The 19,022-nt window shown below is 45.1% G+C and overlaps 1 protein-coding gene across 17 annotated transcripts in view; it reads right to left on the bottom strand.

The window, feature by feature from the left end:
* Positions 1-19,022, bottom strand: part of SORBS1 (sorbin and SH3 domain containing 1) — a 110,938-nt gene continuing 91,916 nt past the window's right edge. For 13 of the 17 annotated variants that reach the window (XM_043550575.1, XM_043550571.1, XM_043550573.1 and 10 more), the window contains 3 exons: positions 6,823-6,881; positions 3,978-4,090; positions 1-2,117 (listed from right to left, as the gene is read on the bottom strand). In XM_043550575.1, coding sequence (XP_043406510.1) covers positions 2,050-2,117; positions 3,978-4,090; positions 6,823-6,881 — 240 coding nt within the window. In that variant the 3' untranslated portion in view covers positions 1-2,049. Of the gene's footprint in view, positions 2,118-3,977; positions 4,091-6,822; positions 7,014-7,575; positions 7,636-19,022 lie in introns of all 17 variants that reach the window. The other 4 variants (XM_043550569.1, XM_043550570.1, XM_043550581.1 and 1 more) reach the window with 3 other exon arrangements.

The following is a 19,022-nucleotide window of genomic DNA, read 5'->3' on the forward strand; positions in this document are numbered from 1 at the left end:
TAATTCAGCCCTTCAATTTATTGTCAAATCATCATCCACTGCAATAAGGAACCAAAATCAACACAAAAATAAATTGCGGTTTGTGTGTGTTTGTGTGTGTATATAACTAAAAATGGCAACAGCAACAAAAATAAACCTTTAAATGAGTTCGTTATAGACAGTCAATATCATCATGTTACTTTGTTGGCTAGATTAATTAGGTGTGATCCAGTCCTAGCAATAGGTCTAAACATTGCCGCAGATAACAAGAATGCAACTCAAAAGCAGAAAATCAAAAACCATAAATAAGATAAGGATTGAAGTTACCCCCACTCCTGCACAAAAATATAATGGTGCTTTGTGTTGTATTTGTATCTGGTTTAGAGTGGATATTTTGTGCTAACACTCTTCATGTGAGCTTACATAGAATTCCTTCATTTAAATAAAAATGAAAAAAGAACAACCTTTCATAACTGCCTTTTTTCCTCCTTCCATTCATTTTGTTTAAATTATTTTTTTCTATACAAGGTAAGTACATTGTCTGTACAAAGTTAAATATACATATTTACAATCATACTTCCGAAGCACTTTAAGTCTTCTCTTCCGTTGATCTCAGCGAAAGATAAGTGTTTTTAAACCCAGGAGTATGGCTAATTTATCAAAACGTATTGCAAGTCATGCTAACAGTCAGTTAGTTGCAGTTACTGTTAATCAGTTTGTATAAAAGCATCGGCATAAAAATAGGCATTTTCTATTATTAAATATGGCTGATGCCAAAATAGCAATCTAAACTTTTGCTATTTGTACTGGAAATGTAGGAAGCAGTCTGATGCAACTGGTTTTATCTAGACTTTTTTCTTTTTGAAATAGAATTTCTATCAAAAAGAGCATTCATTTTTGACTTACAGGCAAGTATGTGGGCAAGCTGTGTTTTTTCAAAAAAGTACAAATATATGCAGCTGGTAGTAGCTGTTTAAACACAGCTTTACAAATTGGTTTGTCTTGCTAGTTTCATTAGGAGGCAGCCAAAATGCGTGTGTTTAATCAAGAACCACCACCACCAAAAAAAAAGCAAGCTCAGTAATATTTTGCTAGCATCTATCCGAATGTCTACAATAGAATACCAGGAAAAAAATAAATTCTTTATTGCAAAGAGTACACTTCAAAATGTGTGCAGTTATTCAGAGCAACATTTAGGGGGGAAACAGCCATGGGATTTGCAAACAGGATCTGTGCCCCCTACATTCTCCGTTATTTGTGTTCCATTTTTATAAAATCTGGGTTGATTCCTCATGGAAATTGTAACCCTGTTCGTTTCTATGCACACAATACGCTCACCCATATACACACACACACAGAAAAACCTGCAGGGGTGGATATTATGAAGCAGAATATTACCAAAGTTGAGGGTATTTTTTTGGCTGATTGCTCTGGATTAAACTGTCAGTTCAAAGCCCCTCCCCATTTGATAGAGTGCTACCTAGTCTAACCACATAAAACCGTTCTCTGCCTGCCATGTACGTTACGGTGCACATCACAAAGAAAGAATTGAGAATGAAAGTGGGAGGCAGAGTGAAAATTACCTTGCAGATGGGGGTAATCTCAGAGAAAGCCTCCCCCAGTTATAGAGAGGGAGCAGCTGCAGAGCTGCATGTTGCTCCAATGCATCACAGTTCCCATTGCTTTTTCTCTCACACAAGCAAAACCTATCGCACACTCTATTCTGCTGCTTCCCCCAACTCTGTCTCAGAGGTAAGTACTCAATGAAAAGAATGAAAACTAAGCTCTGTCCTCAGAACTCTTGGGGAGGAGGGGCAAATAACACAAAGGCAGCATTGTAAACTAGAAACTTTGTCTCTTTCCTTCAGCAAACAAGAACAGTAAGCCCAGCGTCACTCAGACCCAGACCTGCACATTCAACCCAGAACTGTACCACATAACCACATCCCCATTCCACTTCTCATCTTCTGTTTATTACATTAATAAATTTTCTGATTTCAAAGGTCTTTGCTACTTAAATGTTGTCTGGTAACAAAGCATACTAATCAGCGTTGCAGGCGCATGATTGTTTTAAAGGTACAGCAGTTTCACGTAGTTGCCTGGGAAAGTGCCAAACTGTCTTGTTCTCCGAGACGTACCTGTTGGGAAAGAAAACGAGAACGCAATTGAATAAGATGGAGCTACAGGGGAAGGTCACTGGGTTTGGAAATGGAAAGAGCAGCCTGCTTTGTTTGTAAGCCAGACTGGGTACAAATCATTGTTCTTGGCAACGCAGGAGAAGAGGGGTCCTGGTCAAAAATTCTGTTGTTCCTGAATAGAATTAACTGAAACACTTTTGTCACTAACCGCACTCATTTTGTTTTTTAATTTTAATACAGCAGTTGTTAGTGCTGGATTGACAGGGCTGCAGCCTACGGGCCAGACTCTGATCTTTGCTACATCCATTTAAATCAGCTGAAATCAATGGAGTGATTTGCCCAGGTGCGATGGAGAGCACAATCTGGGCCTGTGGCCTCAGAACACAATCGGGCCAGGCTTCCATGTGCTTTGCACACACAGATGGGCCTGAGGTCCAAAGAGCTCATCTCCCATTGCATTGCTTGTGGTCAAACTTACAAAAGAACTCAGCACCCAGCATACTTAGCTCTTTGGAAAATCTGGCCTGGGCACACACAGGTTTCATAGTGTGCCTCCGCCCTGCTCTGGAGGGAAGCCCTGCTACGAGAGAGGGGCTCTCAAGCCTCTCAGGGTATGTCAACACTTGAGTGAGGAGGAGGAGACATAACCATGGCTAGCTCTCCTAGACATAGCTCGTGGCTGTCTTGAGTGTCTCTCCACCAGGGAAGCTAGGAACGCACTCAGCTGTTAGCCTCTCCCCCCACTCGTGCTGCTGCGCTGCACTCCATTTCTAGCACGCTTGCTCAGTGAGAGCTTGGCAGGTATGTGTCCTCGAACTGCCAAGCACACCCCCGCTTGATGCATGCACATACCCTTGGTCTGTGACCCATTCAGCTCTTGGCATCTCTGCTGAGACTGCTACCAGGCATGCCAGCTACCATCCCTTTTGGAAACGGGCAGTGCATTGGTGTATTCCTTTTTTCTGCTTAAATGAGAGTCATAATCACCGGCTACTCCGCTGCCCGTCTACCAAACCCTTTCCTTCAAATCATTCTTTAAAATCCGCTTCTCTCAGCAATCCCCCCTCTAACACTCCTTTCCTGCTCAGCCCTTCCCCTGTGACTTGGCTTGTTCAGAGCAAGTTCCTTGAGCCAGGGGAAGTGTGTGTGAAGTGCAGTGCAGCCCTGCAGCACTGGATCAGTGCGGCAGTACAATTAGAGACGGCCAATTTTCTTCCTTCGAGACTTTTTGATGAAGAATGGCCCTTTTGGGAAACTTAAGTTTGCCAAAAGCTTTTTTTTTTTTTTTGGTTTAAAATTTTCTGCTGTCTTTAAAAAATAGAAATTTTGAATTTTGGAAATTTGGTTTTCTGGACTGTAGGGCTATTTTATTTATTTATTTATTTATTTATTTAATGTTTGTCTCCCCTCCACATATTTTTTCCTCTCCCCTTCCCCCCGCCACCAATTTTCCTTTCTCCACTCTCTGTAACATGTCAAAGCTTCCTCAACTTTGGAAAAATTCCAGAGTGGCCAAAGAAAAACTGAAATTCTGTAATTATGCCACCTTTCCAAAACTGGGGAAGTTTTGAAAAGTTACAGAGTAGCAAGAGGAAAAATGAAAAAAATGAAAAAGTTGGTGGGAAAAAATCCATCTGCCTGGATATCATTCCTGTATTGTTCTCAGTGGAAAAAATATGGGAAGAGAGGAAATTAAAAATGTTTCAAAAATATTTCATGACAAATTTTGGGAAAAAACCCCAAAACATTGCTCCATTTTGAAGCAATTTCCAAATTTTGACATTTTCCACTATTCCCCATTTTTTACTGCCTATAATAATAATAATTAATAATAATAAAATAAACATAGGATGCACTCACCCACAAACCAGCCATCATCGCATTTCTCCATGACATCTACAATATCTCCATCCCTTAGCTCCAGCTCATCGTCGTTCTGGGGAATATAGCTGTACAGGGCTTGGTAGCTAAGTCTAAAAGCCAAGAGAGGGAGAGAGATGTTACAAATTATTCAGTGAACTCTGCGGACATCCAATCACGTCCAATACACACTGCATTTTGAAAAGCTACCACATGTTTATTGTACATCCTATTGTGGAGTCCAAAACCAATTGTAAACCACCTGTGCTGCTAAAGCAGGGCTAGGCATTGTCACGCGAACACAGTCCCCAGCAAGGAACAATGGTACAGCTGCACTGCAAGGAGCATCCCAAAGAAGGAACTGGGATTAGGAAGCCACAACTTCCTCTTTGTTCTGCCCTTACTCCCAGGGAGTACTGCTGGTAGAACCAAGACTCCACCATTCCCCACCTCCTCCAAATTCTGGGTATATCCATTTCTGCCCTGGGCAGAACGGGAGTTCATTTGCTTGCTCAGGCCTCTAGTCATATTCCATTGCACACTGAGTGTCCTGGTGCCTGACTGAAATGCCTTTGAGAAAGGTTCGCTTTGTACACAGCAACTGTTTGAAGAAGAGTATAGACAGGAGAAATCAGGGACCAAATTCTGCTGAGATACACACATGCGACTCCACTGCAACCAAGATGGAGCCTGTGGGTTTGGAGATGAAGCTGATCCAAGCCCATAGCTCTGAGCAACCCCCGGAGCTTTGAGTGAAGTTTGGCTCCAGTTCCCAGCCTTGTGGCTCAGCCCTACCTCTCCTTGGGAGTGAAATCGGTGCTGGTGATAGGTGCCAAATGTCCAGCCCTGGAGACTCTAGTCCTCAAGTTCTCCAGAGACTAGGCTGGTGGGAAGCACAAGCTCCTTTGATGCTGCCCCACCAATGGACTTCAATCACTAATGTTTATCAAGGAGTTAGAGAGTAGTTTTGGCTGAGAGTTTCAAAGCCATCTAGGGGATTTAGATACACAATCCCCATTGATATTAATGGAAATTATGTGTTTAAATGCCCTAGGCCAGTGGTTCTCAACCAGGAGTATGTGTACCCCTAGGGGTACGCAGAGGTCTTCCAGGGGGTACTCAACTCATCTAGAACAGTGTTTCTCAACCTTGGGATGGCAGCCCCCACAGAGTTGCCAACTTTGGCTGGATGAATTCCTGGAGATTTCATCTCATGATATAATCTTTAATTAAAGATGAATCTTTAATTCCTGGAGATTCCAGGACAATCCTAGCCGCCAGGGTGGTCATGGGATCGCAAATGCTGGGGTGGCATTAGGGGGTGGTAAGTAGGGCAACTGCTTGGGGCCCCACGCCACAGGGGTCCCCGCAAAGCTAAGTTACATGCTTCAGCCCCACCACCTGGGGCTCGAGCTTCAGACAAGGCTCACAAGTGAAAAACAAGCTCAAGTATCACCCTGAAATATAAGTACAATATTTATATTCCAATGGATTTATTTTATAATTATATGGTAAAAATGAGAAAGTCAGCAATGTTTCGGTACTAGTGTGCTGTGACACTTTCGTGTTTTTATATCTGATTTTGTAAGCATGTAGTTTTAAATGAGGTGAAACTTGGGGTATGCAAGACAAAATCAGATTCCTGAAAGGGGTACAGTCGTCTGGAGAGGTTGAGAACCACTGCCCTAGGCAGCTTTGGGAATTTCAGCATTAGTCGCTAAGCCCATTCAGTCCTTGGTTTCTCTGTGGACACTGCCAAAAAGGGCCTATTGATGCCAGTGTAAGAGCGGCTATATTGTGCTGTGAACAACTAGCCACCTAGGAGCTACTGTGAACCCACCAACTCATTTCCTATGAATCAGATGGTAGGCACCAATCTAGGCTGCATTTGAACCAGAGACCTTCAGGAGAAAGTAGCAGGTTATGGAGTCTAATTCCCTGCACTAGCAGTCCCACCAGGAAATGATACTTTCTATGCATTTAGCACCAAATTGTCCACTCTAATTAACCATGTCCCACCCACTATCTGCCTGTGTCACACCTCTCTTGCCCTTGTCCCTCTTTATCTGGGCAACATCTATCTTAGGGGCTGATCCTGCAGTCACTCACTGCTGGGCATGAGGCTTCCTGTCATGAGTCCTACACCCTGTAGGAAGTATATGCAGGAGTGTGACTCTTAACTGTGAGATCTCTCGAGCAGCAGCTGGGAAGCTGATTCAGATCCTGTGTATGCACGATATACTGAACATTTACCCTGTGCTAATTTCCATTATGCTTTGAAGGACTGTATTACTTTACAAGCTTCCTCAAGCACGTCATTCTGTCTCCATGCATTGGTATGATGGGCCCGATTTGCTTTGCTCCTTGGGTAGTTTTTTACCCCGTGCAAAGCACTACCCACTCAGGATGCTCGTGCTCCCACTTCTACACAGGTGAAAATGACTTCACAAGGCAGTGAAGAATCAGGCCCCCTGGCCGAAAACTTGGGACACAGTTTTTCCCTCCATCTGTGTGTAAGAAGCAAGGATTCAAGCTGCAGAAAGAGACGATGTAGTACTGTCCATCCCAAGCATTCCAGAACCCCAAATCAGGGCACCCCAGTCATGTACGAGCAGCATATTGTGCCCGGTGCTGTATAAATACAGGGGTCCTGTTTTCAGGCTTTTCGCTGCAATGATGAGGGCTAGAAACTTCCTTATTTTTTTAATGAAAGCTGACACTATTGCATAATCACATGCCTCCAGGGCCTGGAGCTTTAAGGGAAACACCAAATAATGCCACACTTAACAGCACATGACAGATGCAAACCAGACCCCTGGGAGAGAGGGCAACCAGAGCCACTTACATGTCTCCTGGTGTTTGACTCCTGTCAGGGCTGGCTCCTTGTTGATGTGCTTGAGGTTGCTGAGAAATGATTAGAGATGGTTTATTGTCATTAGAGGCCACCGTGTGGAGAGAGTCAAGAGGTTGAGAAATAGCACTGCAGTAATGAACAGACTTTTCTGCAATGTTTATGATCTCATTGCAAACTGCTTCCTGCGTGGTAGGCAGCATTGACATCCACGGAACACCCATAGAACAGTCAACAAGGAATGGGGGGGGGAGGGAAAAATAGACAGGAAGAGATGGGACATTCCAGATGCAGCACATAAGTCCAGTCAAACAAAAGAGTTGTAGATCCAGGTAAATATCCAGGAAGTGGAGTGCAGAAGGGATCCAGGTGTAAGCATGGAAAAACAGGCAATACAGAAGAATTTGGTACTTAGTTGGAAGATTTGTTTAAAAAAAAACACACAATAGCATAAGAGGTTGCAATTAGTCAGCAGTGGCACCATTGCAATCGCTACAGTTGGAATACGAGAACACACACTCCAGTCATGCACTACTCATTTAACTCTAATCCAATACAGACAATGCAATTATACCAATTCCATGTTGGCTCTGGTAGTTTTTCTAGATGCTAAATTCTATTTCTCCATTACAAATACAATGATATCTAGATTTTTTTGTGACTAAGAAAGCAGCTGGCAACTTTAAATTCTATGAAGGCGTTACTGTCTGTCTACGACTGTGCATCTGATTGAAACAGTGGCCTTACCACATAGCTCTTTTCAGACTCTGTGAGATCTGGTCCTGCTCTCAGTGAATGGTGAGAAGGCTGTGTGATCACCAAGCAAATTATAAGGAAGACATTTTAGCAGAAGTTACATCGGTCAGAATAAAAATTAAAAAATGATGCACAGAAAACCAAACAAAGCACAAAACCACCCACCGCCACTTGATTCAGACAATAGGATTTTTTAAACAGGGGACATTGGAGAGTACAGCAATGCAATTGCATTGCAGCAGCATGTGTACTGCAAAGGTAATAGAATGGCAAAAAAACTAAAGGGTTAGCATAGGCAACTAGAGGAGGAGATGAAAAGATGAGACACAGCTAGAGACACAGATGGCAAACAGCATTGCATTGAATTCCTGTAGGGGAAAAAGACATGGACAGAAGCACAAGTGTCAGACCTTTAGGCCAAAGACCCTAATGAAAAAGGACATTGCCACTATCTCTGGAAAGGCCCTTGGAGACATTTAGGATCAGGGAAAATGACAGCTCAGCTGCCTCCTAAAGAAGAGTGGGCCAGATCCTCAGCTGGTGTAAACTGATGCAGCTCAGCTGAAGTCACTCCAAGTGCGCCACTGTCATAGGTGCGGGAACTGGGGGCGCGGGGGGTGCTGAAGCACCCCCAGTTTTTGTGTGGGGTCCTGCCTGCCACCCTGCGCCAAGGGTCCTGGTGCTGCTGGCCCCGCACCTAGGTCCTGACTCCCGGCTGCAGGACCTGCGCCTGGAGCTCTGTTCTTGGCCCCGCGCCTGGGGACTCAGCTCCTGGCTGCTGCCGGCCCCGCGCCCAGGGCTCTGTTCATGGCCTGCCACTTGGAAGCATGCTAGGTCCCCGCTGCCGCCGGCCCCACGCTGGAGGCTCTGCTCCCGGCCTCACACGTGAGGTCCCAGCCTTGGCCCCCTTACCCCTGTCTGCGTCCCCCCTTCCCCCTCCGAGCCATGGCCCCTCTCCTGGCCCCAACTCTGGGGTGTGGGGGAGGGTACAGACAGGAGTGAGGGAGGAGGTGAGGTAAAAAGTTTGGTGTGGGGACCACTGGCTTTCAGCACCCCCACTGTAAAAAATGTTCCAGCACCACTGGCCATTGTCACTGCATGGGAGCTACACTGACTGACACTAGGTGAGGGTCTGAGCTGTCACATGAATTTTAAGAATGCAGCAGCCTTTCAGAGGGACCAGTGCTTCTGAACAGAGATGGGCCTGGACCCAACCCCCACATCCACACACACCCAAGCTTTAGAGCCATTCTGAACACTGCCACCTAGGTGCATCTTTTCTTCCGCATTGCTCCTTCTCCACCTCCCCCCCCACCACCTCCCCATTGGAGAGCCATTCCCATGCCCTAGATTACTTTCAAGAAAATGCAGCTTGTCTGGAGACTCTCAAGGTACACGCAACTGGATGGAACATGAGAAAAATCCCACTACAAATATTTGCATTTACATTGCGATCTTGCATTTTTTACACACTCAGAACTCCTAAGGAAAGCAGTGGGCATACTGCATGTGCAAGAAGTGCAGGACTCGTCCTCTGTAGGGCTACTATTCTAGTCTGCAATACAGATGGGTTGCCTAGGGTAAGGAATGTTGCCACTAGCTGTGAGCTTTCAGTAAAACGCTAGACCCAAATCTTTTTCCAGAGGGTCCATTTCACTCTTTCCCCGTATTTTTTGTTCATTTCTGTGCACTCTCTGCACTGCTGAGTTCTCTAAAGGCCTTGGTGTGCTTGCAGCTCAGGAGAAAGGCTCCTCACGGCATTTCCAGACAGAGTGGAGGAGGAAATAAAGAACTTTATGGATGGCAGGAGATTTCCAGCTTGAGTTTGGACACTCAAGAGACTCAGCTAGTTCAGAGGAGCATAGCGGGGCTAACCTCAGCCATGGGGTAGCTCCCTTGAAGTTTCTGTGAACATGAGCTCCAATCTTCTGGAGGTTCCCCCATTGCTACATCAAAGACTAAAGTATCCTCTCCCAGTTCCTTCATCTTAAGGTCCCTGACCAGTATGCCCACCCAATCGCAATGCAGCCAGAAATCTACTCCAGTCAATCTGTCTCTCTGGGGATTAATAATTACTCCTGGATCATTTTGCTCAGAAACTATTTTTTCTGACTTTGTATGTTTCAGTAGAGAGAAAATAGAAAGCGATTGGGATGGTCTTACCACAATGGAATTAGAGCTCATGGCATTTATTGGGTAGTCTGAAATTGTTACAGGACTTTTGGAAGTCATTCCTGCATCAGTCCTCAAAGGCTAATAGGATGATTAGAAAGTCAAAATTAATATTCTGTAAAGGAATTCAATATAGTACATCAAAGGCAAAGAAATCAGAGTTAACTGAGGAGAGAAAAGCTGATTTTCATGGCTATGGTACACAGCATCTACACATAAGAATTATGGTTTGATTCAGGAAAACTCAGGTCTGTCCCATCCTAATACATTCCTTGCTGGAAATGCCCCTTAAGACCATAAAATAGTAAGGCCCATGTAAATGGACTCACAGGGAGCTGCACTGGTGCATATACACTGTAATTATATATATTATGTTTATACACTTACACCTGGATCCCTTCTGCACTGGCACATATATATATATATAAACATCTGGCTCGCCTCCCACCATGCACTTTCAGAATCTGATCATTCATCCCCTCCATAGCAAAGGCCTGGTGGAATTAGTGGGCATCTGTTCCTTGATCTCAGTAGGACTTGGGCCAAAAGTGGAGGTGATGAGCTGGCCCTAACTCAGGATTTGCCCAGCATGGCCCATGGGGGTACAGCTGGGAATAATGTGACGAGAAGGAGAAAAGGAAAATGTGGGCTGAACTGCAGGGAGAACCACTGGATTGTGGGATAATCTCCCAATGGTAGGAATGGAAACCCCAATCCGCTGCGATAGTAAAACTAGATAGGCACAAGCCTGGGCAGTATAGCGTAAGGACCCATCTCCAGCTGGCAGGCAGTGCGGGAGGGAAGAGAACGAGGCGACCTAAGAGGTAGATTCCAAGGCCAGAAGGGACCCTTATGACCATCTCGTCTGGACCCCCTGAGTAACACAGGCCAGAGAGCTGCCCCACATAATACCTAGAACAGAGCTCTTAGAAAAATATCCAATCTCGAGTTAAAAATGGTCAGTGATGGAAAATCCACCATGACCCTTGGGAAATTGTTCCAGGAGTTAATTACCCTCACTGTTAAAAATGTACACTTTATTTCCAGTCTGAATTTGTCTAGCTTTAATTTCCAGCCATTGGATTGTGTTAGACCTCTCTCTGCTAGATGGAAAATCCCATTATTAAATACTTGTTCCCCATGTAGATACTTATAGACTGTAATCTAGCCATTCCTTAACCTCCTCTGTGTTAAACTAAATAAATTGAGCTCTTTGAGTCTATCACTACAAGGCATATTTTCTAATCCTTTAATCATTCTCGTGGCTCTTCTCTGAAACCTCTGCAATTCATCAACATCCTTCTTGAATTGTGGGCACTGGATCTTGTCATCTCTACTTTCTGGAGGGGCGGGGGGAGAAGGGGAATGTTTATATAATCACATTGCTGTCCAACAAATGACCCTGCCCCCGTGGTTTTGTATTCAAATGGTCAACATATTTTAAAAGAAAAAAGATTTTGTAAAACCAAAATACCAATACATTGGGGATGCGGGGGGGAGGGGGGGCAGCGTTTAAATATAGCATGTATACATGGGTAGAGGGGCTTTCATTGGCACATTCAAATGTTGTAATTGCCCTCTAAATAAACAGACACACACAAACTCAGAGAGCAGGCTGAAGTATCTGATCATATGATGCATAAATTTAAAGCTGTAAAACAGAGGGATCTCTTGGAGAAATTAATCCACCTCCACCGGTGTTTAATTTAAACATAAAGCTCTATAAGTAACATACCGTACAAATCCCATCAAAGCAACAGATTTACAATAATGCTCAGTGCTACATCCTCACCAAAGCAAAGCGCTTAAACACATGCTTAATTTCCATGGACTGCAATGGCACTAAGGTGCTTTGCTGAATAGAGAGAAACTTAAGCACATGCTTAACATAAAGTTAAGTTATATTAACATTAACTATTTAGTCAAATGGCAAGAGCCTGCCTTGTTCCCCATGTCACAGGCATGAGTAATGACACAGCTTTGTCACGATGCCAGAATAAATCTGCACAATTTAATAGTTCAGGCACCCACTGAGATAGGTTTTTCTTGTTAGAAAAAAGCTCATGAGTGGGATTTTCCAAAGTGCTCAACACTGGCCCACCTCTTTTCCCATTGAAGTCAGTTGGTTTCAATGTACTTATTTAATCCAACATTTTTGCTTCCTAACCAAAAAATGCCTTTTTCCAGCTGTACCCCCTGTATCGCTCCATCCCTTCCAGGTGGGGGGAAGCAAAGGATGACCTTAACATAAACTGACAGACAATTGGTATCTTTTCAAACAAAGAAGCACAGCAGCAATGATACGTCTCCACGTGAATGGACTGTTCTGAATGAAAAGGGGGACTCCTCAGCTTAGCTGATGAAGCAAAGAAAAACTAAATCTATTACATATAGACCCCAGTAGAAAGGAGACCAAGAGCTCTCACAAAGGATGCTGAAAATGTCACTTAGAGCTGCACAAAGCTTGCTCAAGGTCTCATCTAAAGCTCTTTGAAGTCCACAGAAGGACTGTGGTGGGCTTCGGATCAGACCCTAGGACTAGCTCTATGGTAAAAATTTTTTTCCAAAATGTTCCCGTGCTACCATGGCACTGGCAGGCATTTTAACCACAGTTTCATGCAGCCCTTCTTTGAGCTTAGAAACACAGGGGGCCAGACGGAAACCTGTCTACACTAGTGCTCCTGCTGCTGCTTCCGCTGGTAGAGCTCAACTGGTGGCAGCAAAAGTGGGAAACTGTAGGGAAAAGAAATCTTAGTGTGGACAGAGCTTTAGGTAACAAATGAAACATAGCTGAATGGGATCCATGGGGCCACATGCCAGATACAAATCATGCGCTCATTCCACCACACTGTATGTTGTGTCGCCATTTCCATCAATGCAAAGCGGGTGAAAATCATCTCCATACAGATTTGCTAGTGTTTGACACCCACATCGCACTCGTGGAAATGACTACATAGGCTATGATTCATTTACACTACAGTCCCTCTGCACTCTCAGAGTGGTGTAAAGGGGCCTCAGTGTAAATTAGAATCCGTCTCACAAGTTGAAATGCAAAGGAAGCTCTGGCTGGCCTAGATAGACAGACAGATAGATTTATGTAAAACCTTTCACCTGTTACTAGATGTGCTTAGATGTTGTTAGATGTTTGGCTGTGTGCGTGTTCCCTCTGTGTGCTGCCCCAGTCCTGTGCAGACAGCTGGCATGGTAGACCTTGAGCGAACCGTTAAGGGACGAAGGCACCCAGCCAGGTTTACTGTCAACGAAGCATGGTACTAGTATCCTGCAGACTCTACCGGACCACTAAAACATGTATGCCCATAACAATGGACCAGCTCAGTGAATGGCGGGACTTTCCGTTCCTCCCTAGGCCAGACAAAGAGACTCCCTCTGAGATACATCTTTATATCCCAGTACAAACAAGTTAGTACTGCCTCTCTGACATAGTTAGTTACTGCCACTGATGTGGCTAGTTATCACTCATTATCTGTACATGATGGTTCGATCAAAACATCTCTATTACGTACTGTCATCCTAACCTTATCTTTTAGGAGGGGTCAGTGTGTTCCTATTATTCTTGGGGAATGTTTTTGTACCATCCTTGGGATGTTCTGGTATCACTTGATATCGAGATGTGTTTGCGTGAGTACTCTGTGCTTAGCACTTCTTAGGAATGTGTATTTCTCCAATATCAGCCCTGTTCTTGCCAGATTCTGTTGGCAGGTCCTGCCTTATACCAGGCCTCTGATACAAGGGCTTATGTCTCAGGCTCTCTTGCTACTACATTCCCCCGCTTTTTGTCTTTTTATGGGGAGGATGTTTACCCATCGTCCTGGAAAAATATAATGCATGGACTGAAGGTGGCCCAGTGAGCTAAACACTGTTATGGGGCCCCCTTACTTTCCCATCCACACATTCATGCCTCATGTATCCCTTAGTCTGCACATTCCCTCATGCGACTGATGGACAGATTTTATTTTCCAATTGTTATCAGTCCCTTATAGTGGGCCTGGGAATATTAGACCCGGGACTTTGATTGAGGAATGTAGTTTTATGATTGAACCTTGGGGGCACTCCCAGATAATTAATACATATGAATAATATGGATATGATATATATATATTTGTAGTGTATATGGATATATATGTATGTAAGGTAAGTGGGGAAGTGGGATAGCGGGAGGAAATACAAGGAGGATGGTGCAACAGGGGAGGCCTCCTGATTCATACTGAGAAAGGGCAATCGGCTAGTTATCTTACGTGCCTGTACATGAAAGCAAGAAGCCTGGGAAACAAGCAGGAAGAATTGGAAGTCCTGGCACAGTCAAGGAACTATGACGTGATTGGAGTAAGAGAGACATGGTAGGGTAACTCACTTGACTGGAGCACTGTCATGGATGGGTATAAACTGTTCAGGAAGGACAGGCTGGGGAGAAAAGGTGGAGGAGTTGCACTGGATGTAAGAGAGCGGAATGATTGCTCAGAGCTTCAGTATGAAACTGGAGAAAAGCCTGTTGAGAGTCTTTGGGTTAAGTTTAGAGGCAAGAGCAACAAGGGTGGTGATGTGGTGGGAGTCTGCTATAGACCACCAGACCAGGAGGATGAGGTAGACAAGGCTTTCTTTGGACAACTAACAGAAGTTTCCAGATCACAGGCCCTGGTTCTCATGGGGGACTTCAATCGCCCTGACATCTGCTGGGAGAGCAATTCAGCAGTGCACAGACAATCCAGGAAGTTTTTGGAAAGTGTTGGGAACAACTTCCTGGTGCAAGTGCTGGAGGAACCAACTAAGGGCCATGTGTGATGGTGCCCCCCATAAGGCTTTATGGAAATATGCTTATGAATATTTGACATAACTAAAATATGTTCTATGCTACATATGCCATGTAATACATCTATGTAAAGGTTATAATCTACGGAATCTATTAATCCTATTTGTATCATTTTTGTATTCGAAGTTATGAATATTGGCCGTGTACTGGCTTGATTTCTGAATAACCTTAGTAGAGCATTTGGTCAGTTTCTGGAGAAAGGAATTAGCAAAGTTAAGTGCCCAATCAAGAAGCACTTAAGGAACAATGCATCTTGGAATGCTCCAATCCACATAAGAAGTCTTCCTGGAGACATTCAAGGTGCCATGTGGGCAATGGCTTCTGCCTGTAAAAACTGTGAGACATGCATGGACATGTGACTTGCCCAGGTGACTCCAGAACTCCATCTTGGAGTTGGACTTTGCATAGGCGAGAGGAGGGGGTCTGCACCCACAAGAGAAAGTCTATTTAAGCCCGTGGGAGACCCCTCCATTTTGTCTTCAGCTGGCTAAGGAGATAGCCTCTCCACCCCCAAAGATACCTGAAAGAAACTGGAACAAAGGACAGTAACTCCGGGGGTGTGAGTGCTTGCTGGACCCAGACTAGAAGGAAGCTAGTCTGTAAAAGAGAGCTTACTGGAACTGGTGAGGTTTTTATCTGTATTCAGTTTGATTAGACATAGACTTGCGTGTTTTATTTTATTTTGCTTGGTAATTCACTTTGTTCTGTCTGTTACTACTTGGAACCACTTAAATCCTACTTTCTGTATTTAATAAAATCACTTTTTACTTATTAATTAACCCAGAGTATGTATTAATACTTGGGGGGGGCAAACAGCTGTGCATATCTCTCTATCAGTGTTATAGGAGGCGAACAATTTATGAGTTTACCTTGTATAAGCTTTATACAGGGTAAAACGGATTTATTTAGGGTTTGGACCCCACTGGGAGTTGGGCACCTGAGTGTTAAGGACAGGAACACTTCTGTAAGCTGCTTTCAGTTAAGCCCACAGCTGTTAGGGGTCGTGGTTCAGACCTGGGTCTGGGTTTCCAGCAGGCTAGCGGGTCTGGCTCAAACCAGGCAGGGCACTGGAGTCCTAAGCTGACAGGGCAGGAAAACAAGGGCAGTAGTCTTGGCACATCAGGTGGCAGCTCCCAGGGGGTTTCTGTGATCGAACCTGTCACACCATGCTCCTCTTCACCTGCTGTTCACAAACAGGGAAGAATTGGTAGGGGAAGTAGAAGTGGGTGGCAACCTGGGCATCAGTGACCATGAGATGGTCAAGTTCAGGATCCAGATAAAAGGAAGAAAGGAGAGCAGCAGAATACGGACCCTGGACTTCAGAAAAGCAGACTTTGACTCCCTCAGGGAACTGATGGGCAGGATCCCCATGGAGGCTAATATGAGGGGAAAGGAGTCCAGGAGAGCTGGGTGTATTTTAAAGAAGCCTTATTGAGGGCACAGAAAGAAACCATCCCGATGTGCAGGAAGAATAGCAAATATGGCACTTGACCAGCTTGGCTTAACAGAGAAATCTTCAGTGAATTAAAACACAAAAAGGAAGCTTACAAGAAGTGGAAACTTGGACAGATGACTAGGGAGGAGTATAAAGATATTGCTCGAGCATGCAGGGGTGTAATCAGGGAGGCCAAAGCATAACTGGAGTTACAGCTAGTAAGGGATGTGAAGGGTAACAAGAAGGGTTTCTACAAGTATGTTAGCAACAAGAAGGTGTGGGACCCTGACTGAATGGGGGGGCAACCTAATGACAGATGATGTGGAAAAAGCTGAAGTACTCAATGCTTTTTTTGCCTTGGTCTTCACAGACAAGGTCAGCTTCCAGACTGCTGCACTGGGCAGCACAGTATGGGGAGGAGGTAAGCAGCCCTCAGTGATGAAAGAACAGGTTAAGGACTATTTAGAAAAGCTGGACATGCACAAGTCCATGGGGCCAGATACAATGCATCCGAGGGTGCTGAGGGAGTTGGCTGATGTGATTGCAGAGCAATTAGCCATTATCTTTGAAAACTCGTGGCGAGCAGGGGAGGTCCCGGACGATTGGAAAAAGGCAAATATAGTGCCCATCTTTAAAAAAGGGAAGGAGAATTGGGGGAACTGGTCAGCCTCACCCGGCAAAATCATGGAGCAGGTCCTCCATGTGTCCAGTTTTGGACCCCCCACTACAAAAAGGATGTGGACAAATTGGAGAGAGTGCAGCAGAGGGCAACGAAAATGATTGGGTGATGGGGCACATGACTTATGAGAAGAGGCTGAGGGAAGTGGGCTTATTTAGTCTGCAGAAGAGAACATGGGGGGGATTTGATAGCAGCCTTCAACTATCTGAACGGGGGTTCCAAGGAGGATGGATCTCGGCTGTTCTCAGTGGTAGCAGATGACAGAATAAGGAGCAATGGTCTCAAACTGAAGTGTGGGAGGTCTAGGTTGATTTTTAGGAAAAACTATTTCACTAGGAGGGTGATGAAGCACTGGAACGGGTTACCTAGGGAGGGGGTGGAATCTCCATCCTTAGAGGTTTTTAAGGCAAAGTCCTGGCTGGAATGATTTAGCTGGGGTTGCTCCTGCTTTGAGCAGGAGGTCCGACTAGATGACCTCCTGAGGTCTCTTCCAAGCCTAACCTTCTATGATTCGATGTATGTGTACATATAATACCACCTTATAGTCAAACATAACAATAATTTTTCAATCTGGTGTTGTAGTTTGGACCCTTTACTTTGGTGCTGCATATAGCAACACACTGGTGACCACCGACTACTGATCTGGTAAGTAAGCAAGCTGTCCTCTGTAGGAATCGCAATCTAACATGACAGAAAACCACCAGCTAGGGAACCCCCTTAGCCCCTCCCTGCAAATCCCACTTAGTGTAATAAGGTACGGATGTGCAGTAAGGGTAACCTATAACATGAATAAACAGTACTACGTGGGGCTGGGGCGGCACACAGAGGGAACACACACACAGAGGGGATTGTAAATTTATGTAGAATTTGGCCCATTTTAATGTATTGAGTTAGTACTAGAGATAGGAGTGAACCAGAATCCCAGGCCAAACAGCCCCACATGTGAGAGGGTCTAACATCTGGAACAAAACTTGGCTTTGAGTTTCACAATTAAGAGCTGCTCTCTAGAATGAGCTCAACTGGGACTGCAAACTGAAAAACACCCACAAACATTGAGGATGAGCAGTGTCGAAACTGAGGTCCAAACCTGGATCTGCATTCTGTAGCTCAGTTTAATTTCTGCTAAGAGCTCGTCTATATGAGGATATATACCATCATTACTACTGGTATAACTCCCACCTGTGGACACTGATCCAGAACAACAGTGGCCTTTTTTCGGTTTTACTTATGTCACTTTTATAATTATACCAGTATAGGAAGGCCAGAACATTTCCCCACATGGACAAGACTTAGTGCTTTTAGCATTCAGTTAAAAATAATAGAAGGCCAGATCTGGAAACTGGCCCATGAGTTGGTGCCTACAATTCTGCTCATGCAAACAGTGTCTCCACAAGCCATTCAGGTAATGGGATATCTATTTGTGCATACAAATGTGCTAACTGCACCCTAAGTAACTGCCCACAAACTTGGAGGGCAGGTTGAGGCCTCTCATAATGCAATGCATAATTTTAACTTGATCTTCACAATGCTGTAGTTGTCATGGCATATGGAATAAAAATGTTGGCTTGATAACCCCCCGAAAAGGACATCACAGTCATATTATCAGCAGGGCAGAAAATCATAAATAAAACAGCATCAGTTCAGAGTTTAGTCTGAAAGTGCATCCTTAGCTTTATCATTTTGTGATCACATCCTGTTCTCTCTCTCTCTCTTTCTCTCACATACACATGGGGAAACACATGCACGCATGCACACACACACACACACAGAGCTATCCCTTGGGTACAGTGAATTGGGGCGCCTGCTCCAGGCCCTGCGCTTTGTGGGGGCCCACGGGTGGGGAGATGAGGTGGGTGGGTGAGCGGGGTGAGGAGGCGAACAGGGAGGTGAGCAGGGGGAAGCGAGGAGGAGCCCCCCTAACAGAACCTCGCCCTTCCCCAGAGCCTCCTGCCCACTGGCAGGCCCTGCTGATCAGCACCTCCCACTCCCTCCCAGCACCTACCACAGATCAACTGTTTCGCAGCGCCAGGAGGCGCTGCAGGGGAGAGGGAGGAGCAAGGGCGCAGCATGCTCGGGGGTGGGGGCAGAACTGGGTGGGGAAGAAGCAGGGCAGGAAGAAGCAGGGTTGGGGTGGGGCCTTGGGGGAAGGGGTGGAATGGGTGCGGGGCCTGGGCGGAGCCAAGGGGAGCACCTCCCGGCAGATAGATGCTAAGTTTCTAATGTCCCGGGCCCCGCACCTCCCTAGGGACAGCCCTGCACACACACACACACACACACACACACATACACACACACAGCGCTCCCAGTAGGGATGAGTGAATTAA

The sequence above is a fragment of the Chelonia mydas genome, chromosome 7 (assembly GCF_015237465.2).
Source record: "Chelonia mydas isolate rCheMyd1 chromosome 7, rCheMyd1.pri.v2, whole genome shotgun sequence".
Lineage (NCBI taxonomy): Eukaryota > Metazoa > Chordata > Testudines > Cheloniidae > Chelonia > Chelonia mydas.